The sequence below is a fragment of the Eleutherodactylus coqui genome, chromosome 13 (assembly GCF_035609145.1).
Source record: "Eleutherodactylus coqui strain aEleCoq1 chromosome 13, aEleCoq1.hap1, whole genome shotgun sequence".
In the NCBI taxonomy this organism is placed as follows: domain Eukaryota; kingdom Metazoa; phylum Chordata; class Amphibia; order Anura; family Eleutherodactylidae; genus Eleutherodactylus; species Eleutherodactylus coqui.
In genome coordinates, this window is record NC_089849.1 from 82,706,776 (window position 1) to 82,729,768 (window position 22,993).

Genomic DNA, 22,993 nt, shown 5'->3' on the forward strand with positions numbered 1-22,993 from the left:
ATCATTTTGCATCCTCAAAAATTCAGGAAAATCATGCTATGTCTTATTTTCAGGGTATGTCTTATTTTCAGGGAAACAGGGTAGTGATCATGGGAGATTCATTGGGAATATCTCTCAGACAAAAGTAATGGGTCCAACAAATTCTTATCCGTTCTTGCTGACATCTTCCAAAATAGTAGACACCCTTTCACCCAATATTTGCAGATCATATGTGTTGCTCATGCGTGGGGTGGGGGGTTGGGGGCTCACCGTGTCTCAGGGCCTACTGGGGAATTCAGCTATTCTCCTGTGGGCCAGTTCAAGCCTACATGGCACTCTTTCTGGAAATACAAGAGACCCTTTTTCTAGTCCTGATCAGACCCCTTTAAAGGGGTTTTCTGATACCTTTTTCACATATACTCATTCCCTATACCAAGAGAAATGCAGTAACTTTGTAATATACTGTAGCTTAGATACCAGATGTGATATGGACGGACATGGAGATATACAGGTTCCATATGGTATCCTACGGCATATTGGTCAACATTTGCTGTAACTGAGCCTCTAGATAGTGCAAACTCGTAGGCTGTTGATGCTAGTACACCAGATGGTCCCATACATGTTATATTGGCAATAAATCTGGTGACCGGGCAGCCACAGAAGTGTGATAATATTGTGGGGGCTTCCTCTGACCCCCTTGTGTGTGCGTCCGAGCATTATCCTGCTGGAAGCCACCATAAGGGGGAACACATGTGGCTGCAGGATGTCCTGAACATATCGCTGAGCAGTCATTGTTCCTCGTACCACCACTAGGGGTGACTGACTGTCGTATGCGATAACCCCCCAGACCATTACACCAGCAGTGGGGGCAGTATGCTGATCAACAGCAGAGGCAAGGTTGAGGCACTCACCCTTAGGTCTCAAGTCACAAACACGGTGAAGGTGTTACTCCTTTAGCAGGCACATGCGCGGTGGGTTGGGGCAAGAGGCACCATTGGAAATTAGGCATATGTGCAGTAGGTCAGGGCTGGATGTGGCTGTGGGGAACTGGAGCATGCATGGTTCAATGGGCTGTCATTGAAACCTCACATATCCATTAGTACTCGATTGGTACATAGGAGAGGTGGTGGGAGAAGTGGGTGGCACTAAGAAAATGAGAAGGGGTGTGCCACAAGCAGTGATAGCTGGGATGCCAGCACTAAGGCTGCCAAATATTATAGTAAAGTAACGAAATGAGCCACGTCAGAAGTTACACAGCAGGAAGTCGGGATGTTAACTACCATGTTCAATGGGTGCCATTGGAGAAGCAAAAACCCTGTCGGAACATGTAGAAAGGTAGCTGACATTTATCAGGCAATATAGGGGGGAAATAACTTTTATTTGAAAAGTCAATTCCGTGTTGGAAAACCCCTTTAAGGACAACTAATAAGAAAAACTGTAGAAAACGGTTAGTGGGCGCAGAAGCAGGAATTCCTCGGTGTGTTGTGTTCAGGAGCTCATTGCAGTTACTGGCCCTTAGCACCAAAGTAATAAACTCTCAGCTGTTGGCACATTCACTGTCCTTCTAACATGGTCTGGGAGGACCCAATCTTCACAGAGCAATCATTCCTGGATTAAATCCTTCACCTTTCTAGACCTATATTTATAGTACAAGCTTCGGGAGAAAATTAGATCAGTAAGTAATTTATTGTTGTATAGACATAACACAACGCTCTCTTTTGTATTTGCCAAGACCAAGATTACCAAGCAGAATGTTTTTTTTCCTCATTGTGTCTTTTTTCTTCGTGCCTGATTATCACAACTATACAGCGCACTATTGTTTTATGGCACATTTTATTACTAGTTTTGTGTTGTGCTTCTGAGGTGCCATCGTTGGTCCCTAAGCATTTTTCAACATGTACTTTGTGATTTATAGAGAAATAAAATGTTTCCAAGCACTTCCCGGCCTATGTACTTGATGATTTGAAGAAATAAATTCTTTAAAGTAGATACTTTAGTGAAATGAAAAGATTTTTCTTTTCCTCTGTGTAGCTTTGTGAAGTTAAAAGGAATTTTATAAAAATGAGACGTTCTCCAGCAAATAACTTTTCCGCAAAAAAAAAAGTTTCTGTAAACGTTTCTCAGCCGTTTATGCTACGCTGTACCAGAGACACTGACAAGGACCCTTCAACGTGCCCTTATTCTGGATATGTGCTGTACTGACATCATATGGCGCCAGGGGCGTACCTAAAGGCTCAGAGGCCCGGGTGCAAAAGTTCAGCCTGGGCCCCCCCCCCCCCCCCCGAGCCTTTTTTCCCACCTCGCCCCGTACCTATGCCTGAGGGCCAATGTCCACGTGCGGATTTTATTTATAAAATCTGCGCGTGGCCCCCGCACGAGAGATCTGTGCGTCTTGCTTCCCATAGGGATGCATTAGCATCAGTAGGGCAGCTAAAAGCATGCAGATGGGATTCCTTCACGGTTTGCGGGTCACACACACAGGAAGAAATCGCAGCATGCTCCATTTTCCTGCAGATCTGCCACACGGACAGCTCCTGTGGCTTCCATTGAAGCCTGTGGGAGCTGTTCGTATCCACAGCACAGCCGCAGCTGTTCTTGTGCTGTGCCGCGGATACGCGGGAGAACAGGAGATTTTTTTTAAATATTGGTGTGCATGCACGCGGCACGCTGCTGGCGTGCCGAGCACGTCCGCCGACCCGAAGAAAGGAAATCCGGCCAGCACAGAGGGGAGCCCTGCAGCGTCTGGAGAGGTGAGTATAATGTATTTTCCCTCTCCATGTCCGCGGGCATGTACAGATTTCATTGCGGGATTCAGCAGTGGTATCCATGCGTGCAAGTGGGCATGAGGCCTAAGAGAGACAGATAGATAGATACATAGATGGATAAATGCATAGATATGAGAGAGAGAGAGAGAGAGATGAGAGAGAGATGAGAGAGCTAGAGATAGATAGATAGAAGGATATAGATATGAGAGAGAGAGAGATGAGAGAGATAGATAGATAGATAGATAGGTATAAGAGAGAGAGATAGATAGATAGATAGATGTGAGATAGATAGATAGGAGATAGATAGATAGATAGATAGATGTGAGATAGAAGGATAGATAGATATGAGATAGATAGATAGATAGATAGATAGATATGAGATAGATAGCTAGATAGAGAGATAGATAGGAGAGAGAGATAGATAGATAGATAGATATGAAAGAGATAGATAGATATGAAAGAGATAGATAGATATGAGATAGATATGAGATAGATAGAGAGATAGATATGAGATAGATAGATAGATATGAGATAGATAGATATGAGATAGATAGATATGAGATAGATAGATATGAGATAGATAGATAGATAGATAGATATGAGAGAGAGAGAGCTAGCTATGAGAGAGAGAGATAGATATGAAAGAGATAGATAGATAGATAGATATGAAAGAGATAGATAGATAGATAGATAGATAGATAGATAGATAGATATGAAAGAGATAGATAGATAGATAGCTTTGAGAGAGAGAGATAGATAGATATGAGAGAGAGATAGATATGAGATAGATAGATAGATATGAGATAGATAGATATGAGATAGATAGATATGAGATAGATAGATATGAGATAGATAGATATGAGATAGATAGATAGATAGATAGATAGATATGAGAGAGAGAGAGCTAGCTATGAGAGAGAGAGATAGATATGAAAGAGATAGATAGATATGAAAGAGATAGATAGATAGATAGATAGATAGATAGATAGATAGATAGATATGAAAGAGATAGATAGATAGATAGATAGATAGATAGCTTTGAGAGAGAGAGATAGATAGATATGAGAGAGAGAGATAGATATGAGATAGATAGATAGATAGATAGATAGGAGAGAGAGATAGATAGATAGATAGATAGATATAAGAGAGAGAGATAGATGGGAGAGAGATAGATAGATGGGAGAGAGAGAGATAGATATGAGAGAGAGATAAATAAGAGAGAGATAGATAGATATGAGAGAGAGAGATATGCGAGAGATAGATAGATAGATATGAGAGAGAGAGAGATAGATGGATAGATAGATATTAGAGAGATAGATAGATATAAAAGAGATAGATATAAAAGAGATAGATAGATAGATAGGAAGATAGATATGAAAGAGATAGATAGATAGATAGATAGATAGATAGATAGATAGATAGATAGATATGAAAGAGAGATAGATATGAGATAGATAGGATATATAGGTAGATAGGTAGATAGATATGAGATAGATAGATAGATAGACAGATATGAGATAGACAGATATGAGATTGATAGGATAGATAGATAGATAGATAGATAGATAGATAGATAGATAGATAGATAGATATGGGATGGATAGATAGATAGATTGGATAGATAGATAGATATGGGATATATAGATAGATATGGGATATATAGATAGATAGATATACAGACAGGCAGACAAGCAGATAGATAGCGTACATACATACCCCCGGTGGCCGGACCTCTTCTTTGGTGAGGAGAGCAGCTGTATCAGCAGGAGGGAAGCAGCAGGGAGATGACATCATCATCCCTGGTCCACCCGATGCTGTGCTGTGCTGAGCCGGTGAGTCTGTGTCCTCCCTGCGCCTTCCACCCCCCCCCCCCTCCTCTTCCCCTGTCATCTCTCCAAGTCCTCCCCCCTCCCTTCTCCTACTCTTCTCTCTGGCTCGTGCTGTCGGCCAGACCGCACTAAGCAGGTGGCAGCCGACAGTGCAGTGCGAAGTGTATGGTGGAGGGCGGCCTCTGGGCCCCCTCAAGCGCAGGGGCCGGGTCGCCATTGCGACCTCGGCACCCCCTGCCTGTACACCTATGTATAGCGCCTATACTGATCTATTAGAAGCACAAAGAAAAAGTTATTCCATGCTGTACTGCATGATGTTTTATATGATGCCCCATGGAAGTACCATACAGCAGCACACAAGTACTGGACCTACTTGTTAATTATATGGACTTGGGAGGACTTTATGTGCTGCTATACAAGGGCTATGCAATAAATTTGGAAAGTCTTCAGACCCTTTGACTTTATATTTTGTTATGTTGTAGCCTTGAGCAAATAAAGAAAAAAAACAAGCAACATACCGTGTTTCCCCGAAAATATGACCCACCCGGCCAATTACAGCCGACGCTCGATGAGCCAATCACAGCTATTCAGTGATGTCATTCATATGTTCATCAATTTCTGCCTATTTTCCCCCAAGTTTTTCCCATCATTCTGCAATCGATACCCCAGAACAATTGATGAAGGGGCTCACCCCAAAATGCGTTCCACTGCTGGTTTTAACTCCATAAAAGAAAGTCGGATTCTTTATATCTTTGTTCTTGGAAGGTTGCGCTGATACACCAGTTCTTTGGTTAGGCCGACTGCACACGGCCCGCAGTAGAATACAACCCTCTGCCGGCTGCTGAACCCTGTGTACCTGTCCAGATATATTCCCCTCTGTCCTGTCGATGTGCTGGCCGACGGAGGATGCCGCTACGTCGCCAGGTGATGATGCGGATCCCGCGACAATTTCGAAATTGACATTATGGAATCGCCGCATGTCGGACGGCTTCCATTGACTGCAATGGAAGCCGTCTGTGCGATTTCCGCACGAAAATAGAGCATGCTGCAATTCTTGCTCCAAGAGCAGAAATCGCGAGTCTTTTCCGCTCGTGTGCATGGTAGAATCACTTTTACATTGCATGCTATGGACGGACATTGCTGCGGAACCCACGGGCAGACGCCTACCGGGGATTCCACAGCAAAAATCCGCCTGCATGCAGTGGGCCATCAATATCCCATAATGACAAAAGTGAAAACAGAATGTTAGAAATCTTTATTATTTTCTTAAGAATGAAAACCCCAACATGCTGCATTGAGATAAGTATTCACACCCAGTACTTATATGAAGCACCTTTGGGAGTGATTACAGCCTTCAGTCTTCTTGGGAATGATACCACAAGGTGTGCATACCTAGATTTGGGGATTTTCTGCCATTCTTCTCTGCAGATCCTCTCAAGCTGTCATGTTGGATCGGGACCATCTGTGGGCAGCATTTTTCAGGTCTCTCCAGAGATGTTTCATTGGGTTTTTGAAAGTATTGAATTACATTTTATGCAGTAGTGTCATGTGCATAATATTTGTGCCATATGCATTGAAGGAAGTACATGTGCAAAAGACGCATTGTACGTGAAATTTTACTAACAGGGTCTCAGACACTGAGCCTGCAGCTTTGTTATAATTAACCTTTGTAATGTTTTAATGAAAGAAGTAGCACGCGTGCTGTAGACTTTGAATTGCTGATTTTGTGGGGGATGCCACACTATATAACCTCCTGCGTTGCAACAATAATACAGAAGAGCTTGGAAACATCAGTTGAATGTTTCTCATTGTTCTCTTCTCCAATGCATTGAATAATTAGTCATAGCTGTTTGTTAAGACTGCGATACCCATTAGGTATCACCTAAATTAAGTTGACCCGAGTATAAGCCGAGGCACCTAATTTTACCACAAAAAAAATGGGGAAATTAGGTGCCTCGAGTATAAGCCTAGCTAGTCTAGTTAAAAAAACGCAATACTCACTTCGCAGCCGGCGTCTGTGTCCTCCGCTCGATAGTCTCCTCGGTTGTGTGGCAAGCTGCTCTGTAATCCTCCCTGCTGTTATCTCTCTTTGCTATATGGGGCTTTGAATTCCCCCGCCATCAGCAAGTAAGCGCTGTAATTGGGTCGAGCGCTGTGATGGATTATTCACCGTATGTATAAAAGTGGTTGTTTTCAAGCAGGAAGAGACCGGTTTGTGAGGCTTGAAACATGTAAAAGAGTTCCCCTTTCTTTCAGTCTGTTTGTATGTGGATTAGAGATGAGCGAACCTACTCGGTTCGGGTGTTTTTGGACTCGAGCACCGCTTTTTCAGAGTAACTGACTACTCGGACGAAAAGATTCGGAGGGCACCAGGGGTGAGCAGGGGGTTGCAGAGGGGAGTGGGGAGGGGGAGAGAGAGAGCTCACCCCTGTGCCCCACTGCTACGCCCCCACTCCACCACGCTGCCCCCCGGCGCCCCCCGAATCTTTTCGTCCGAGTAGTCAGTTACTTGGAAAAAGCGGTGCTCGAGTCCAAAAACACAGCCGAACCGAGTACGCTCGCTCATCTCTAATGAGGATGTTTTTAAGAATGGTATAATAAAAGTTTTGTTTGTAATGTCACAGGAGGGCTGGAAGAAATCTTGTGTTCTACAATGCCTGATTACCCCTGGCATCCTCTGAGCTCATACTCTGGCATTCCGATGTCTATTGATGCCACCACATTTCATAGCCTTGATAGATATGAAGACAAATAGTTCATTTATTATAGGTTGCACTTATAAGTGCAAGAGTGACGATCATTACATGGGCTTGTAGCTAGGGTACGGATTGTGTTCACATGTGTAAGGGTTTACTATCCTCATTGACAGGCCTATACGCGTTACACTGTAGACTTATGCAACACCTATAATTAGCAACTTGGCGAGGTTCTCCTAATTGTAATGTATGCCCGAACGCAGCATTGTCTGACTGAGCACTGTCCATACTAAGTGGATAATACCTTATATGAATACAAGGTGTATGTTCCTCATACACATGTGCAAAGTCCGAGGAGCGGGCCCCAGCCTAGGAGATGACGGGGTAGAGTTTAGGTCTTGTCACGGTGGCTCTACCGTCTCCCACCTGGAGGGTAACCAGGGACATGTCCAAGGGGCCGAGGGCAGGCTATTAAATTGGGAAACCCAACAGTGGTTTACCTGTAGTCCTTTTGTCCCGGAGGATGCCACCGTTCTGTCCTCCATTGTGAATTCTTCATGATGGAATAAGAGTCCACACAGGCAGAGTTGAGTTTTAAAGGCAGAACTAGGAGTGGTCGGTACAGCCGTAAACTTGTAACATAACTTGCAAAACTTAGAATAGTCCAGAACAACTTTACATCCACTGGTAAAAGACACAGGTGCAGGAGAACACATGGTGTGAAAGGGAGGAAACACAGGAGGCCAGAGGGATCCTCACAGACCAAGTTGGCTCTCTGTTCCCGGACATTCCTACTTCCACACGCCAACTCTCTACCAGTACACACTCATGGTTTAAGGATTGCACTCAGCGCTACACAGTGGATTCACTCAGCCTTGCGGTTCCTCTTGACGTTCCACATAGGGAGCCGATAAGCTAGGCCCTGGACACACACAGCATCCTCTCCACCTCTTCCATCTTCTTGGCCCACAGACTGAAGGTATCTGTGTGCCAAGAGGCTCCTGACTGGACAGCAAAGGACTGACCGAAGATTGATGGAAAAGACCTAAAAGACAGACCTCACTCATGCACCTTTCAACCACATTTTTATGACAAGGTCACATGACCTACAAAAGATACATTTCCAGACATGACCCAGACAGTAACCCATACAGTGCTGCAGCTATGCAAAACACATCATATTCACTCATATGAAAGACACAGACAACACATAGGCACAAGACAACATAGACCCTTCACAGCTATAGACAATTAACATACAAAACTTTATTAAGCTTGATTAAAATAATTACTGGGCCAACAAAAGCAGACAAACAGAAAAAGAGACACCAAGTGTATATCCCTCACAGCTCACTATATTGATTGGAGCCGGATAGGTCACTATTAGAGATGAGCGAGCACGCTCGGTAAGGTCAGTTACTCGAGCGAGCCTTGCTCATCTCGAGTAACTGCCTTCCCCTCCGAGCGTACTCAGGGGGGTGGCGGGGGAGAGCGGGGGGGAGAGTGAGAGAGATCTCACTCCCCCGCCCCCCCCCCCTCCCCGAGCACGCTCGGAGGAGAAGACAGTTACTCAAGATGAGCGAGGCTCGCTCGAGTAACTGACCTTACCGAGCGTGCTCGCTCATCTCTAGTCACTATCCATATAGGGATGTTGCTTGTATCGGTTTGCCTCATGTAGAGTTTGTTGTGGCAACCCAAAGTCAGAGGTGACTGGATTTATCCAGACAGAAAGGGTTGGTGTGTGATGTCTACAACAACTCTGTTATTAGCAAAAATGAAGCAAGTCAGAGAAATAGTAAAATTCATTCTGATCCAAAAACTGCCAGTAAGGAAGCAGAGATTAAATAATACTCTGCTCAAAGGGGGTGAGGTAGCCCGACTAGCAGAGAGGCCTGTCTGGTTACTCAAAAAAGTAGTTCAAAGTTCCCACAGGGGCGCAGGGTATATAATGCCTCACTGTTGGAGATGGGGGAAGATTGAACTGTTGTTTTGATAAACTGATCCCATTAGTAATTGTATCACAACCTCCAGTCTACCATCACGGCCGGAGGCCCTATCTCTCAATCTATCTTTTTTATTTTTACTGTTTTCTGAATATCTAATGGGGAATTGAGAATTGATCCTGGGGTATTTAGGCCATATGCTTCTATCTGCAGTTACCTATACATCTTTCATCAGGAGACTTAGCCTTTAGGTAGCGTTAGACAGCAACTGTGACCTGAAGGCACTGTGACCTAAGCGAATCAACAGCAGCGTACTCTGTACTTAGTCACAGCTACTGGGATAGGTCGTTAGCCTCCAAGTCGTAGAACCTTACCTAGCTAGTCATCTAGGCTAGTGTAGCACAGGCCGCTCTGTGACCTAAGTGAATTAATGGCTGAAAGCTGCTTATTGCAGCCATGGCTGTAGCACTAGGTCCTTAACACCCTCATACATTGTACAAACTAGCTGGTCAGGCAAGTTACCTAAGCCTGTACTGCATAGATATCCCTGCTGCATTCACTAATGACAGCTCACCCCTAATACTCAACTGTCAATGTTCTGAGCCCATTGTGTATTTCAACATTGGGATTGGTGTGATTGCTTTAAGGGTTCCTGATGAAATCTCTGCATTAGTAGAATAGCGACGTTTCGGCCATATGGCCGAAACGTCGCTATTACTTTATATGCTGGGTGAATACAACTCCATCCTTGATTGCATCCTGCTTATGCTGCCGGTCTTCTACTATTTATCCGTTGGACCCATTTGGAGTGGAAGGTTTGAGACTGCTGACTGGCTGTGCATTTTTTGATAACCTGACCTGTTTTGGGCGATTGTTGGTGCTGCTGGAACAACTTATTTCTTATATTTGAAATGTCTGTATTAGACATAGAAACGCGTTGAACAATTAGTAATGGGATCAGCTTATCAAAACAATAGTTCCATCTTCCCACATCTCGAACAGTAAGTCATTATATACCCTGTGCCCCGGTGGGGACTTTGAACTGGTTTTTTGAGTCACCAGACAGGCCTCTCTGCTAGTCTGGATACCTCACCCCCTTTTGAGCAGAGTATTATTTAATCTCTGCTTCCTTACGGCAGTTTTTGGATCAGAAGGAATTTTAAATCAAGAAGACAACATAGACTACTCAGAAACATCCAGAAAGTTTGGTACTTTGACTTCTGTACACCACACATGCCTGTAGACCTCCAACCCGACTCCAGAAACCCAAAGGGGCTATTTATTAAGCAATTTGCACTAGTTTTGTGGCATGAAAAAGTGACTAAATTGTGGCCATGTCATATTTGTACAAAAAGTTGCATCTTTTCTAACCCCTCGACAATTTTGAAAAGTTTCATGGTCTTAATTGGCCCAACAATTTTACTATTTCTTAAGGCAGAAGCAAATTATGGCACAAATCTACACCTGGCCAAAGCATGTGATTTCGATTTCTGTCTTTAAGACAGCCCCAATGCGCTAAATTTATTATGAGGCGTGCGTGTCTAAATAAATTTGGTGCATATTACTCTTTAGGACCGGCGTATGGAATAATAGTCTTAATAAATCTTCCGCTAAGTGCTTTCATAAATCAGATAGTTCTATTAAAATATAGTCTGCTGTAAATTACCGTACTTCTTCTTGCATTGGCAGAAGACCTCAGCCGGCAGAGATGGCTATCTAGTTACCGATGATTACTTCCATAAATGACGGCGATTATCATAACTTCGTTAATACAAGTACTTTCTAGAGAAATAAAAGACTCTTTCACTTGGTGAAACTTTACTCTAAAGGTTAAAGAATCCATAAGTTGGAGCTCATTCTACGCCTGACCCTCTCGGCGGAGCCACCGGACATGTCCATTTTAAACAAATGCATTCATCTTATAGATTTCTTCTGGAGCTCGGCGCTCGCGGCTTGTTTAATAGCCAGAAGCAGCTGAGTCGGCAAGAACATTTTTATGAGCACTGTGGCTGCTATCATGCATAGCATCATAATTTTATTACCCGGCCTCAGAAACAAAGGAAGTTCAAGCAGCATTCAGATACATAATGTTACACATGTTCATTTTGTTAAGACATGATTAGGGCAGGTTTACTAATTAGCGAGATCTGTACTGCAGAAACTTGTCATCGCCTGTCATATACTGTACTTGTACCATCTGTTCATTTATACATAATTACACAGAGAATAGAGCCCATTGACTTCAATGGGTTCCTTCACATCCGCACATTTCGGTCGTGCAATAACACCCAGCATGCTCTATTTTCTTGTGCATTTGCACACTGAGGTCTCCTTCACACGAGCGTTGCTGTTTTATGCTCCGCAGCTCGCACCATATAATTGCATGACCAAGTCACGGCTATTATTCACGATTTTTCCGTCCAATCACACGGCCGGCTGTGGCGTAATGCAAGGAAATTACACGGAAATCCCTCGGTTGGCAGAACTACTAGTAATGGCTTTTAAATGCCTCACTCGAGGCACCTGTCAATGTTTAGCAGCATTAGCCGCTGCTACACTCCCTCCCTTTTCTGATGGCTCCCATAGACTCCCATAGGAGTCTATGGAGCCTCCAGCATTGTTTAGTCCAAAGATAGGGCAAGGCCAATATTTTTCCTCTGAATGAAATTTTGGTCGCTAAAATCACGCGCTTTTGTGCTATATTTAATTAGCTACAATATAACGCCCATGTGAATAAGGCCTAAAAGTCCCCATAGAAGTCAATAGGGATGGACAAATGTGAGCAAAATACACTAGGAGAATGATAATTGCGCAGGAAAAAGAACACTTATAGAACTCAATAGACTAATTAGCCATTTCAATCGTTGCGTATTTTATTGTTGTACGCAAATACATGCGCCTTGCACGTGGAGAAAGTACAGAAAGATGCACTGTGTATGCAAAAAGGCAAAGTGCATTCCGCAAAAACGCTGCGCTCATGCTGTCGCAGATATGCATACCCTCGTGTGACACTGGCCTAAAGGTTTATTTCTATGAGCCATTTATGTTGTGACTATAGAAATAATGACAAAGTATGACTTTTGTAAAAAATATTTCTGTTTGCCTTGTTAATAAAACTTGTGGTAAAAAAGCGACAAAAACGCGCATATTGAAATACATCCAAAACTGCAACCGAAGCATATGAGTTGATGGCCATTGCTCTTTTAATTGCCTATATGGGTCTGATATGTTTGAGCTTGGTTAGTTAGTTCTTATAATGAACTCTATAAATAGATAGCCCTTTAAATGAGCTACTAAATATACTCAATGGCGACTTTATTAGAGACAACCACCTAGAAGCGTTGTGGCATCCCTCAGCAGCTATCGGAAGAACAAGGGTATGCCATAAAGACATCTCCACACCATTACTCCACCTCCACCAGCTTGAACTGTTGACACCTGACAGGAAGGGTTCATCGGTTCATGCTGCTTGCGCCAAATTCTGAGTCATCAGCATGGTTCAACAGAAATATGAATTTATCTCACCAGATGATGTTTTTCCACTGTTCAGTCATCCAATATTTGTGGTCTTTTGCCGACGGAAGACTTGATATTCTGTTTGTCTAATACAGCAATGGCAGCCGAACTGGAGGTCTGCTAGCACCATCAGATATATTACCGGTAGTTGGAGCACCAGCGTTGTGTTCAGCTGCCATTTGCTTGACTGTGCACCATCTATTTGTCAGAATGATTCTTGAACTCATTTCTTATCTTCAGTAAACCTCTCAACAATTGGATCTTGAGATGAGATTTGGTGCAGCACTGCGGTGTTGAGCCACGAGGGATCCTATATGTTTTCCGTCCATCTGGTGGCTCCTTTCATCAGCTGGCTATTTTCTCCCATAGGACTTGCTGCTTTTTGATTTTTTTCACAGTATTATTTATATTTTATATACACCGTGGGCAACTGTTGAATGTAGAAAAGCTAGTAAGATAGCTGTGTTCTAAGGAAGCATGGTGCCCACCAATATGGCTGACCTACCCTTTTCATACTCCTGAAAGTCAAATCTGCCTACAGTAGGGAGCATATCACGGTCTAACCAGTCTTTAGAGCCTAGAGAAAGTGGGTGACAACCTATGTTGGAGCAGTAAAGATGAGCATATTTGTTGTCACCCAGGTTACCCAAAAATGCCTAATTAAGAGTAGGCTGCAAAGAATAATGTTCTTCAACAGTCTTTATCAATATACAGAATGTTAAAAAATACTATGGAAATAGAAAAGTTCCAATTCTCTACAACTATATTCCAACGGTACCGATATATGTAAGCAAATTACCTGTGAAGAAGTAAAGTAATACTTTCTTTGCTTATTCTTCAGAATGACAAGAAGACTATTTGTGACAGAACTACAACCCCGTCATTTACAGAGCCGTCGGCACAGCATCTTTCACCCGAACAGGTATTGTGTGAGAGAGCTTCCAATGTATCAACCACAATCATTGGAAACCCTAAACTTTTATTTAGGGCTCATGCACATGGCCGTGTCAGGTTGCTATCACATCTGCAGTGGGGATTCCATTTTCCTGCTCCGAAAGGGGAATCCCCTGGCTGAATGGATCCATCTTATGATGAAACCAAACATTGCCGAATAGACCCAGTTGACTCTAATGTCGTCCGTTTGGTTTCCGCTCAACTGCCTGGCATTTTAGAAAAAGTCCATCATGCAGGACTATTTCTTCCGGTAGTTTGAGCCAAATTTGCAACGGAACTTCCAAGGTTCAAGAGCAGATGTGAAACCACCTTTACAGCTATGGTATGTGAGAAGTTGTAATCGTGCTGCCCTAGAGGTGAGCGTGGACTTGGTCTACCGCTGTGTGTCTGATTCCATACAAAGGCATACCAAGGTATTCTTAGATTCCAGGGTTTCGCGGTGTTGACCGTGAGACATAACACTAATAGACCTACAGTGAAATATAGTAGTAGCAGACTGGTTGCTGTAGTAGTCTGATGGATCCTAACATGGACTGTATGTTCTGCACACCTGACCTAAGTTATCATGTCATGTCGTCCTCTAGATCGGTAAGCTATACAGTGAACTGGATGTGGTGAGAATGAATATGAGAGTCATGTCCGAGATCTTGCTTGAGAACAGCCCAGGAGCAGAGTTGGAACAAGACATGGACCTCCTGAAGGTACCTCCTTATTTGTGATCAGTGGCTAGCTAGCTGGGTATGGGCTGCTGTCTGTGGAAGCTGGCACCACAGCTCCAGGGGACAAAAATATCAAATCTTATTAATGCATTATTTTCATCTTATAGCATCTAAGTTTTTTAGGGGATCAAAATGCACAATAGACTAAACCTCCTCAGAGAAAAGTCTCCCTGCCTCCATTAAATTGGCATCAGTGCTTAAACTGATGTTTTAGTCCTGTTATGTGGCAAACGTCAAAATATACCTTTTTCCCCACAAAACACTTTTCAATGAATAAAATACCCCCCTCCCCAAATGTCAAAAAATCAGCACACAATAAGCATTCCCGCGTTCGTAACCGCCCAGACAATAAAAATGTATTGTTATCTATCACACATCATAAAATGACTCCTAGAAATCATTTTAAAGACTAACGTCACAATTGCCATTTTTGTTATGTTTGCCTCCCAAAAAAACACGCTAAGGGCTTAGTCACACGGGCGCATCGGCGCCCGTGTTACTGCAGAAAGAAGACGGACGCTCTTCAGGACAGACATCTCTCTGCAACGCCGGAAGAAAGAACATGTGACCGGCTTCATTGCCCGTCATGTGTTCTTTCTTCGGCGCTGCGGGGAGTCGTCCATCCTGAAGTACGGCCGTCTTCTTTCTGCAGCAAGTTCTCAGTGACACGGGCGCCGATGCGCCCATGTGACTACGCCCTTAAAAGCAATCCAGAAGTCACATGTACCTCAACATAGTACCAATAAAAACTACAAATCTTCCCCCAAAAACCATAGATTGCACAGAGCTCTGCTGACAGAAGAATAACCATGCTATTGATTTTAAAATGCGGCGATGTAGATTCGATTGTTTTTCTTTAAGAATGTGTTTTTATTGTGCTAAAATAGTAAAAAAAAAATAGTAAAAATCTGTAGAAAATTAATATCACAGTCAGGGCTTATTCTGACGTGCGTATATCAGCCGGGTTTTCACTCCTGGCCGATATACGCTGTCCCTCTCTGCAGGGGGAGGCGGGCCGAGGCGGGAGCAGTGCACTGAGCTCCCTCTCCACCCCTCGCCACTGTTTGCAATGGAAAGGGTGGGATGGGGCAGAGCTAAGTTCTGGCCCGCCTCCTTACCTGCAGAGAGATACGGTGTATATCGGTTGGGCGTGAAAACCCGGCCAATATCCGCACATCGGAACAAGCCCTTACCATGCTGACCCAGATAAGAAAGTTATTTTTACAGAATGTTAAGTGCCGTAAAAACAAAACCCGAAACAATGACGGAATTTCTGAGGGGGGTTTTCCATCTCACCCCCGAAAAAGTAATAAAGTAATACAAGTTATACAACACATTATATGTACCCTAAAGTGGTGCCATGAAAAAATACAACTGGTCCCTATAAAAAAGCAAACTCAAATACAGCTATGCGACTATGACAATGACTTGGTCCTGGCTCATCACTAAGGGGTTAAATGGCTTCTAAAACTTGCAGTTGGCAATACCGCAAATGAAAATTCAATTTTCATGTTAATGTCCCTTTAACTATTCCCACCCATTTGTTCCTTTTCTAACTTTTCTTTCCTTTCTTCATCCCCTATCCTCGCCTATATTTTACTCTCCCGGTTCTTCTCACTTTCTTCCTCTGCAGACTCGTTTCTTATCTCTTGTGACTGCAGTCTTGTGTGTAACAATGTGGGAAGCACATTCTCTTATTAACAGCCGGCTCCTGGCCCGGCATTACCTCCCGTCCGCTCACTGAGAGTATAGATCAATGGTAGTGGTGCTGCTTTGTCAGCTACACGGGTTGCTCTCACTTCTGCGCCTCCGGGCTCTACAGATGAGAATGCAGGACAGGAATTCATATCACAGACGATTTATGCTCCCTGCATTGTCAGCAGTGAAGCCTTCCCAGAGCCGCCTCGTACAGTATTTACCATGTAGCCAATGATATTCCCTAACAAAGCCATCTCGATGTCACTATCTTGTCACTCATTAACGGCTGACCTCCATTGACAGGAGCTGGAGAAAGTGTGCCGGGAAATGCAGGCCAGGATCTTAAAGCTTTTGGAAGTTATACAAAATGAGGATGTAATCATTGAACTAGTGCAAGTCAATGATGACCTGAATAATCTTTTCCTGAGACACACAAGGTAACACATTTCCATTTATATGATTTTCCTGCCTACAATCAGGTTTATAGCTATAGGGGGTGCAGAGGTAGCAGTTGCCACCGGGCCCTGGAGCCATAGGGGGGCCCAAAGACCCCCCTATCAGATATAGTATTATAAATGGCACATGGATGGTTGGGGGGCCATGTTATAGAGTTTGCATTGGGGCCCCCTACATTTAGCCTCTACCTCATCTTTTCAGATTCTAGCAATGCCCCTGCCTGTTGGTGTTACATCGATGGGCTTCTTAAAAGACCCAACAATGCAGAGGAAAGTTATCCTGAACTTTTGCAAACCTTTAGCTATGTCTCTGTCAGAGATATCATTATTGCTATCATATCAATTAAAAGAGTTCAAGTGTCCTATAAAAACTTATCTTAGTGTCCTGCATCCTTGACCTCCCTTCCCAAATCACTTCTTAGGATTACCTGTAGAATGGATGTGGTGATGTTGAGAGGACCCGTCGGGTCTCCTATCGGGTCTGGATTATGAAATACTTGCATTTCCATAAAGTAACAATTCAGGAGTATCTTTTCTAACAACTCTGTGCGTTGGTGCTGTTATTCCTTTTGGAAAAGACTAAATTGACAACTGGGTGTTGCTTTCATGCAGGGCGCAAGTACAGTGCCCTTCACAGACGTTACCAACACGACAGACTAAGTCACAATAAGGGTCCCAACAGGCCCAAACTAGGCATAATTTATATCCCTGGGCAAATAACGGTACAGAAATATGAGCATGGTAATGGTATCCGTAACCAACTATGATGTGGCATACCCTGCCTAGATGCAAGGTGATCATCTCAATAAGGATGGTCCCACATCAGGAAGCTAGGGGGCCTAGAATGTCCCCAGATGGGGGAGGGATACACAAATGAGTATATGACAACAATAGAGTTCTAAAAAGCTAGGACTCACCTGGTTTGGACAGCCTGTCATGGACCAGTTACCACACCGCTAATCTTAGTTTGCCTTGAGAATAATATGGCACTTGTCCACTGCGCCACTAGATCCTTGTAGGGTTGTAGGGGTCCATCGGGAGAGCATGTTGGGGAAGTCCAGGGTATGCCAGGACCTCGACCGTAATTTAGGAAGAAACCGATTACCAAGAAACTCGCGTTCCAAGTGTGTAAGTGAGTGGTCGTTAGAGATTATATGTATTAAGATGCATTGATTGAGTTTTTTTTGCGGATACAGGCAAGCTTCCTCAAAAATCCAGGTTGGCTTCTAAAGTATTGCACATTATCCAGGTATCTTTAAAGAGTAGGTACTCCTCCGGTGTTTATTCCATAAGCAGAGGACAATTAATACTATACAGGAAATGCAACGCGTTTCGGAGGGCTAACTAACACATTTGCCTTCTTCTTCAAGCACATGACATAGAGACTTTCGATCGCCCAGTTCTAAATAGTATCCCACACTAGTAATATGTCTTCACCAAACACCAACAGGCAGGATAATAACCAACACCCTGGTAGAGGCGGGGCCGGAATTAATACACCTCCATCATGGTTGATTGTTCAACTAGGGAAAACACCTCCCTGTTGCCCAGTCAGTCCATAAAACACAGGAGATGCAGCAGAAACACAATGCATTGAGCCCAGATGACACCTCAGCGACTCAGACACAGGAAACAGGATCACATGGACCGAGGCTAATGCAGTGATGTCACCTCAATGCTGTTCTTTCGCCATTGCCATGTGACACCATTTCCCTTGTCAATCAGTGTTGAGAGTGTCAGCGTTTGTAATAACATGCCCTATTGACAAAGAGAATGCTAACCCCCAGCTCTCCATTTTATTCATACATTTCCAGGAGGAATAACAGAGGAACAAGACAAAGCAGAATGGTTCTATGAAAAGATGCTCCACAATTGTTATTTTATGGGAAATACAAATACTAAAGCTGGCATGTCTGGAGAGCTGACAGTCCGTATGTTCATTAATTTAGAAGTTACAAAAACAATGTGCTGACATATAGGTGCTAATTCCAATGGGCAAATTACCTTTTATTGATATCCATACCACATACAATGCGTTTCAGGAATAGAGGTGCCATTTCTTATGTATGAGAAGGGGACCTCTGTTGCCAAAACCCGTTGTATGTGGTCTCAATACAGTATCAGTAAACAGTAATGTGTCCATTAGAATCACATTTTTTTTGCATTTCACAACTTCATGAGTCCTGCACGCATATTTAGTATTTCAGCCGCAGTTCAGTAGCGGTGAGCGATTCCAGCGACCTGATTGGTTGTTGGGGACGCCCCCCTTTGGAGATGTGCACGAGTGCTACTTCACGAGACCAGCGGGGGGTTAGGGTTTAGGGTTAGGGTTAGGTTTAGGGTTTAGGTTTAGGGGTTAGGGGTTAGGGTTAGGGTTAGGTTTAGGGTTAGAGTTAGGTTTAGGGGTTAGGGTTAGGTTCAGGGTTACGGTTTAGGGTTGCGTTTAGGGTTAGGCTTAGGGTCAGGGTTTGGGCTTGGGCTTAGTTGCCGACCCTCCTACGGCCGTGCTGCTGCTTATTTAACAGGCTGGCCACTCGTGCACATCTCCAAAGGGGGGGGGGGTGTCCCCAACAACCAATCAGGTCGCTGGAATCGCTCACTGCTACTGAACTGCGGCTGAAATCCTAAATATGCGTCCTGCATGGGGTTGGCGTCCATCTTTTAAGGATTCTTCATACTGGTAACATTTCCTGCAGGTTCTGAAAGGGGGTTTCCAGTTACAGTTAAGTATTTAAAACTAGACCCAATGGATTAAAACAATAAAACAAATGGTACTTACCCGTCCCCACCCTGGTGATCCGGTGCTGCCGGCCGGGATTCTCCTGGTCTTTGTTGACAGTGGAAGTCATGTGACACCTCTGGGTTGATACGGTCCAGAACAAACTGTTGGTTCCCTATAACTCCAATCACACCCTGTAATGCCCTACTTTAAGGTCGGCTTCTTACGGTTGTAAGCGCAATTAGCGCAATGTTTTTGTGCCATGAATGAGACTTTTTGTGCTCATATTGACCTATTCTACTGTACTTTTTCCGCCCGCAGGGCATGTTCATTTGCTCGCTGCAAACAAACGCACCGATTATAATGTCTAATCAGTTCCAGATGTGTTTTTTCCAGTGCAATTCCGCAGTGTCTCATGCATCTGCTTGCGTATAACGCTCGTATTTGCGCACCCCTATTGACTTCTATGGGGACCCATACGCAGAAAGACAAAGCATGTTCTGCCTTTGTTTGTGCGGAGGAAATGCGCATGCAAAATAGGCGCATGTGAAAGAACCATTTGACATCAATGGGTTCTGTTCACTGCCCTACAGCCAGTTTCACATCAGCGTATTGTAGCACATCCATAATAACGATCCATAGCACGGATTACAGATGAAATCGCATCCATATGTTGTTATTTTATTGTTATTTACCACCATATTTGCTGCCATTCGTTTTAAATACGGATCCATATTTGCCCAATAAAAAATAATATCAATGAGTGCAAATACTGTTGCCTACAGAGATGACATATGGAAGCATGCGTATTAGAATTACTTTGCATTAACTATAATGGGAGTCTTTTTCGCCAAAAACAGACAAAAATAGCGCATTCTGTGGTTTTGAAACTCATCTATGAACAGATACACAGGTTCACATTAGCTCAGTGTTACGGTATGTAAAACACGGATCACATGCGGACTACAGATCTGCTCGTCTGGCAGCGGCTTCCGACCGATCTTTGCTTGAAGATTAGTTCTGGTTGCCGTCTTTTCTTGCATGTCTGTGATAAGTTTAGTGAACTATATGAACCCTTCCAGCCGGCCTGCTATCTAATTATCTATCATTTTCATCTGTATTCTTAAAACCATTTACTCCATATTTCAGGTTTTTACGCAATAGAAGCAACCAGCTGGCGAATAGCAGGCAGGATAGAAGTGCGGTAAGATATTATTTTTGAGTCTATTTCTACTTTTGTACAAAAAAAAAATCAATAAGTCACAAGTACAGTTATATCAGCTGGGTGTAATTGCTTTAACCCCTTAACTACCAGCCATTTTCAGGATTTCGCTTTTTTCATGCTCACCGTTCAAAAGCCATCATTTTTTATTTTTCCATCGATGTACATATAAGAAGGCTGGTTATTGTTTTTGTTTTTTTTTGTGGGATGTATTTAACAGTTCCATTAAAGAGAAATAGAAAAAAAACCCCACAATTGCGCCATTGTTTTGTGGTTCTTGTTTTTAACACATTCATGGTAAAAATGATGTGTTAGCTTTATTGTAAAGGTTAGTACAATTCCAGTAATACATGTTTAGTATTTTATGTTCAGGTTTTCTTACTTTTTTTCACTTTTTTTTGTACTCATTCTCACTGAGGGCCACATCAGCAGTATGGTTGCCTGCAAAGGGCTGATATAAACGCTCATTCATATGGGCGAATTTGCTTCCTGTATTTCGAGCATATTTTTTACACGCTTAGGGCAAAAACACATGGGCGCATGCGCTAATATGCTCACCGCTACAGATTGTATTAGCATATGAGCCGGGGTTTTTTGGACTATTATACTAATGCGCGTGAGCTTGAAAAAAAAGCAGGAAGATAGGTCCTGCCCTATCTTTCTCGCACGTTGTATTAATGCCCGAGAATTCCGACAGTGTAAACGAAACCATTGGAACCAATGGTTTCATTTTATCCTGTTACGCGACCGTGATTTTCACGGCAACATAATGGGCCAAAACACGCTTAAGGCCTTAATATGGTCAGTTTAAACCTCATTGATTTGCTTTGGGATATTCAGATATGCGCTATTCATATGTGTATTGTATTTACGCATGAAGGCAGGAGAAATCTAGGGGACCTTCTGGCATTTCTTTTGCACACATGAAAAACGCAGTGAATGCGCGCCCCAAATTAATGCAAGAAGGTCTAGATGCGCTGTAAATACGCTTATTTTTTCTCCGTGAAAATGCTATGTATTTCGCGGGCCAAAACTGCATCCGCCTGCGTGAATGAGCCCTAAACTCCTTAACATGGCTATAGAGCTCTATGCACTATGATGGGGTTTCTTCACTTTCACCTCTTTAACACCAAGCTTCCTGCCTTGTAGGGTTGCTAGGGTGTCCGGATAGGGCTGTCCGAGCTGTGCCGCCACCTGTGAGCTGATGAATAGAGCGGTGTGGAAGTGTGCCAGAGTTCAGAATCCAAGATGGTACCCGCTCTCTGTGCTGGCACTGCCCCCTCTACAAGCGCTTGCTGCATCCCCTGGGGAAAGTGGAGAGCCGATCCTTCTGTGTCCGCATCATGTCACGGACTACATAAAATGACATGGAGGGCCGGATCTGGCATGCGGGCCTTGAGTTTGCCGCATGTGTTTAAGGGTTTGGAAATCCACACCAAATCCGTATGAATTTGGTCTACATTATGACACGGATGTTTGAAGAGGTGGAATCCATGCTGAAAATTGGCACCACATGTCAGTTCTGCTGGGCATGGATCGGTGATGGTTTTTTTATTGTGCTTCAATAAAAAGTTCATGCTGTTTCACCCTGCAAATTTCGGTCATCTTTCTTCATTGTCATAAAGTATTGTTCTTCTTGTGTTTTGATGGAAGCCATTGCAAAGATCTGATTTTTAACACTTCCCTTTCAGACTGAGACGAATCAGCCTTCCGCACCTTCAAGTGAACTTTTTCACTTTGACCTTGACCCAATGGATAAAATACTCAGCCAGTCTAATGGGTACCATTCACCGGCTGCTGCTGATCCCTTTTCGTTGCCAAACGCCAATCCACAACAAGTCCCTAATTTCAGTAAGTATTGAAGTAATCACTTAACTCAAGGGGTATCGTAAGCCTTATCAATCAGGTATGCCTAATTATTAGTTGATGCATCAGAGAAGAATACAAGGAGAAATACCCAAGTGATGTTTCCAGGCGCTTCTGTTTTACTGTTCCAATGCAAGATGTTATATAGTGTGGCACCCCCCACAAAAGTCAACAATTCTAAGTCTACAGCATCTGTACTACTTCTCTCTTAGTAAAACATTACAAAGGTTAATTATAACAAAGCCGCATGCTCAGCCCTGTTAGTAAATCACCTATAATGTGTGCCTTTTGCACGTATACTTTCTGCTATGCACACGGCACAAAAATTATGCACGCGGCACTACTGCATGAAATATAATTCAATACTTTCACAGTAAGCAAATATTTTTTTCATAATCTTTATTTGCTGAAACCAGAAAACCACTTTAATTCAAGAAGAGTCGCTCCAATCAATAAGAAAGAAATACCAAAGATGACAGATTCCTCTGTAAAACCGAACGTTATCGAATGCCAGTGGCTCTGCTCATTTGTGAACCTTAGGAGAGGCATCTGGGAACTTTAAGAACTACTTACCCAGCTCCCTGTATAGTTAATCATTAGTGTTTTATGTGTGTTCTTCAGCAGTCTGTAAT

The 22,993-nt window shown here is 43.3% G+C and overlaps 1 protein-coding gene across 1 annotated transcript in view; it reads left to right on the plus strand.

Annotated features, from left to right (window-relative positions):
- TOM1L1 (target of myb1 like 1 membrane trafficking protein) overlaps positions 1 to 22,993 on the plus strand; it is a 95,177-nt gene that overhangs the window by 51,252 nt on the left and 20,932 nt on the right. Inside the window, exons 6-10 of the mRNA XM_066588051.1 lie at positions 13,570 to 13,650; positions 14,267 to 14,383; positions 16,403 to 16,536; positions 20,423 to 20,477; positions 22,187 to 22,346. Coding sequence (XP_066444148.1) covers positions 13,570 to 13,650; positions 14,267 to 14,383; positions 16,403 to 16,536; positions 20,423 to 20,477; positions 22,187 to 22,346 — 547 coding nt within the window. The remainder of the gene's footprint in view (positions 1 to 13,569; positions 13,651 to 14,266; positions 14,384 to 16,402; positions 16,537 to 20,422; positions 20,478 to 22,186; positions 22,347 to 22,993) is intronic.